Source organism: Bison bison, unplaced genomic scaffold (assembly GCF_000754665.1).
Source record: "Bison bison bison isolate TAMUID 2011002044 unplaced genomic scaffold, Bison_UMD1.0 scf7180017864280, whole genome shotgun sequence".
NCBI classification, from domain to species: domain Eukaryota; kingdom Metazoa; phylum Chordata; class Mammalia; order Artiodactyla; family Bovidae; genus Bison; species Bison bison.
The window spans coordinates 8,084,272-8,088,196 of record NW_011494852.1 but is presented as its reverse complement, the minus strand read 5'-3'; the positions used below and the strand labels follow the sequence as shown (position 1 = coordinate 8,088,196).

At 55.5% G+C, this 3,925-nt stretch overlaps 1 protein-coding gene across 1 annotated transcript in view; it reads left to right on the top strand.

The window, feature by feature from the left end:
• LOC104995373 (cytochrome P450 2F3) overlaps positions 1-3,919 on the top strand; it is an 11,484-nt gene extending 7,565 nt beyond the window's left edge. The window contains exons 6-10 of the mRNA XM_010849254.1: positions 78-254; positions 638-779; positions 1,543-1,730; positions 2,259-2,400; positions 3,553-3,919. Of these exons, the coding sequence (XP_010847556.1) occupies positions 78-254; positions 638-779; positions 1,543-1,730; positions 2,259-2,400; positions 3,553-3,734 (831 nt within the window). The 3' untranslated portion in view covers positions 3,735-3,919. The remainder of the gene's footprint in view (positions 1-77; positions 255-637; positions 780-1,542; positions 1,731-2,258; positions 2,401-3,552) is intronic.
• The last annotated feature ends 6 nt before the right edge of the window (positions 3,920-3,925 follow it).

Sequence of the window (3,925 nt, the reverse complement as noted above, 5' to 3'; positions counted from 1 at the left end):
GCCCACACACCCCTTCACCTTTCCGTCTCTGCTGCCGCCTGCTCCTCCCAACCCCTCCAACTCTGCTCCATCCTTAGATGTACAATATCTTTCCGAACCTCCTGGACTGGGTGCCCGGGCCACACCGACGCCTTTTTAAGAACTACGGACGCATGAAGGACCTCATCGCCCGCAGCGTCCGTGAACACCAGGCTTCCCTTGACCCAAACTCTCCCCGAGACTTCATTGATTGCTTCCTTACCAAGATGGCACAGGTAAGTAAGCCCTACCTGGAAGTCCCATCTCTGATCTGACCTTCCATCCTGCTTCGAACCAACAAGGATCTCCAGATGAGCGTGTTTGGGTCTGAACTCCCCACATCCAGGAAGTGAAGGTGGATCACCTGGCTCTTCTGGGGCCACTCAGGGCCTCCGCCAATTAACAGGCTCATTAAGAAATCCTTCAGGGTTTGTTTATTTGATCGGCCGCTTGGCTGAGATTTTCCCTACCCTGCCCTCCGCGCTCCCCAGATCCCCCAAGGAAAGGAAATTGAACGGAGGAGGCGCTGAACTGGCACCCAGTAGCAGCTGTGCAGAGTCTCGGTGCCCAAAGATCTCCCTCCGCCTTGGCTCACATCCCCGGCCCTTAACCCCTGCAGGAAAAGCAGGACCCGCTGAGCCACTTCTTCATGGATACTCTGCTGATGACCGCACACAATCTGCTCTTCGGCGGCACTGAGACCGTGGGTACCACGCTGCCCCACGCCTTCCGACTGCTCATGAAGTATCCAGAAGTGCAAGGTGCGAGCGCCGGGAGCCCCGCCCACAGACCTTGAGCACCTGCCCAGTGTGCCTGTAGCGAGAGCCGCCACCTCACGCCTGGGTCCCACAGCGGAACCCGCAAGCCCACTGGAGGCTGACCCCACTCACGTGGCTCCCTCGATCCACATATTCTGCCCGGACGGAGACCCGTCCGCAAGGCCTTGCTTTGGGACTCATCTCTGACCCTGCACACAAAACTTGCACAGACGCCCAGAGCCCAGGCCTGCCCAAGAATCCCTCCCCTCCCACCTCACGGCCTGCGACCCCGCCTCCCCAAACCCTGCTTCTGGGTCTTCCCCTTAACCTTCCTGGCCGCCTGGACGCTGTGCGGAGACCGACTGGATCTTTGCCGCCCACCCCACCCCTGATTTCTCAGCTGTCCTGCACACCCTGCTCTCTCCATCCATCCTCCAGCAGCCCTAGTCCTCGAAGCCCCGCCGGCAATCCCATGTGGGACCTGGACTCCAAGCAGCCCTGTCACCCTGTCCGCACAACCTCACCCCTGGAAGCCCAGGCGGGACGAAACTTTCGCCCTCACTGCATCTCTGAACCCAGCCCCTCCCTCTGAACCTCCATCTAACCTTCGCATGCACCCCTGCAGCGTCCCCCGACCCCCGACCCCGACCTCGACTGGAAAGCAGTGAGCGGCTGGACTGCTTCCACACGCATGCACACACCTCTTCTCTGCACAGTCGAGTCTGCTGATCCCCTCAACAACCGCTCTCCCCTCCCCCCACCCCAGTTCGAGTCCAGGAGGAAATCGACCGCGTGGTGGGACGCGAGCGGCTGCCGTCGGTGGAGGACCGAGCGGCGATGCCTTACACAGACGCGGTGATCCACGAAGTGCAGCGCTTCGCAGACGTCATCCCCATGAGCTTGCCGCACCGTGTCACTCGGGACACGAACTTTCGAGGCTTCACGATACCCAGGGTGCAGTGGTCACCTGGCAAACCATACCTAAAACCTTAGGAAGAGGCATTCCACACTCTTGATATGGGCATCCAGGGTTCCAGCAAGGAAGACCCAGGCCCTAGCAACAGACATCTGAGGCCCTTAAATCCAGAACCTCAGCCCCTTCCCAAGACCTCATTCTATACCATACTGGACTAGACCCTGTCCTGAACACCAGGCCCCTTCCCTGTGACCCCTAGGACCCCTCTCTGAAATCCCCAAGGTCTGAGAATTCATACTGGGGACCCCCTGTACCTAAACACTGTTCTGGGAGACCTTACTCCCTCCCCAAGAACCCCAGATTTGTTTCTACAAGGAGGGTATCCGACATCCCTACCTTAGACCCCAACAGAATCATTTTCAGCACCCGTCACTGGGAACCCTAGACACCCATACCCATTTCCTGGACTCCTGATGTAGACCCAGGCTCTGTAGAGTGGAAATCCTCTACTGGGAACCTCCCAGCCCTTTTAACCGGCCACTGATTCTGCCTCCCCACCCACGCAGGGCACAGATGTCATCACCCTCCTTAATACAGTTCACTATGACCCCAGCCAATTTCTGAAGCCCAAGGAATTCAACCCTGAACATTTTCTGGATGCCAATATGTCCTTCAAGAAGAGCCCTGCCTTCATGCCTTTCTCAGCAGGTGAGAGTGGTGGAGGGCAACGGTCAGTCTCTCTGGCCCAATATTCCACCTACATTCCCCAAGCCTAATTCAACTCTCCAAACCCTTTCACTTCTTCATCCCACCCAATCCTCAGCTTTAGATGTGCAGATGTCCTTTCTCCTTCTCAACTCTTCCCTTACAGGCTGATAGCAAATGACAGCCTTGTGGAGGGAGGCAGGGAAACAGGATTGTCATCCAACTTGGACATGGTCATTATCAGGCTCTCCACTGGGTGGTGCAGTTGAAGCGGTTCTGGGTTTTCTTGCCTTTGGTCCTTAAACGGCTGAAAAAAACATCTTTTCCTGCTTAACTCAGTGTTCGAAAAGGTAGTAGGGTGCATAATAATAGGTAACCTACAACACTGCCTACTGTGCGCCAGTGCTACCTCTGAGAACTGTAAGAGTGGTGGCTAAAAGATGCACTTTGCTGCCAGACCCCAGCTTTGTTATATTCTAGTGGCTCGGCCTTGGATATGCTCCTTCCCTTCTCTGTGCTTCGGGTTTTACATCTATGAAATGGCGATCATAAAAAAGCCCACCTCTGGGAGTTGTTATAAGGATGAAATTAATTGATAGTAGGGCTTAGAGCAGCGAGGGCCCACACATACTAAACTAACATAGCATTATATTCTCACTGTTTCACCTCCATTTACCTTTCACAACAACCTGAAAAAAAGTGAAAACGTTAGTTGCTCAGTGGTTTCCAAGCTCCTCTGTCCGTGGAATTCTCCAGGCAATAATACTGGGGTGGGTAGCCATTCCCTTCTCCAAAGGATCTTCCTGACCCCAGGAATCCAACCTGGATTGCAGGCAGATTCTTCACAGTCTGAGCCATCAGGAAAAGTCCCTCATAGCAACCTAATGAAGCACTATTATCCTCCCCATTTCAGATACCTACCCAGAAACTCTGGCTTGCCCAAGATCACATAACTAGTAATGGTAGTCAGCATTCGAATCCCTGCAAGGTTGCACTTGTAGGAGGTCCACAATATACTTAAACTGTCTGTCCCGGACCTTTAGATAGAGGGGTCTGTGAGTCCCCAGTCATTATTCTCATGCTTTCCTCTGAAAGTGGAGGAGGCCCTTCACCCCGTTTTGTCTCATTGCTCCTCCGCGTCCTTTCTCCCTGCAGGACGCCGGCTGTGCCTGGGCGAGGCGCTGGCGCGCATGGAGCTCTTCCTCTACCTCACCGCCATCCTGCAGAGCTTCTCGCTGCAGCCGCTGGGGGCGCCCGAGGACATCGATCTGACCCCGCTCTGCTCGGGTCTCGGCAATTTGCCCCGGCCTTACCAGCTCTGCGTGCTCGCACGCTGACGCCGCATCCCTTCCAGATTCGTCTGTGAACGATGGGGCCTGTCTGGAGGGGTGCTTCCATCCATCGTCTCGTTCCCCTGCGCCCCATCCCTCTCGCTGTCACACTCGCTTCCTATCACCTTGCGCCAGCTGCATGCCCTTCCCCAACATTCCTGTCTTTACCTTCTGAGCCGCTGAAGCAGAAAAAGCCA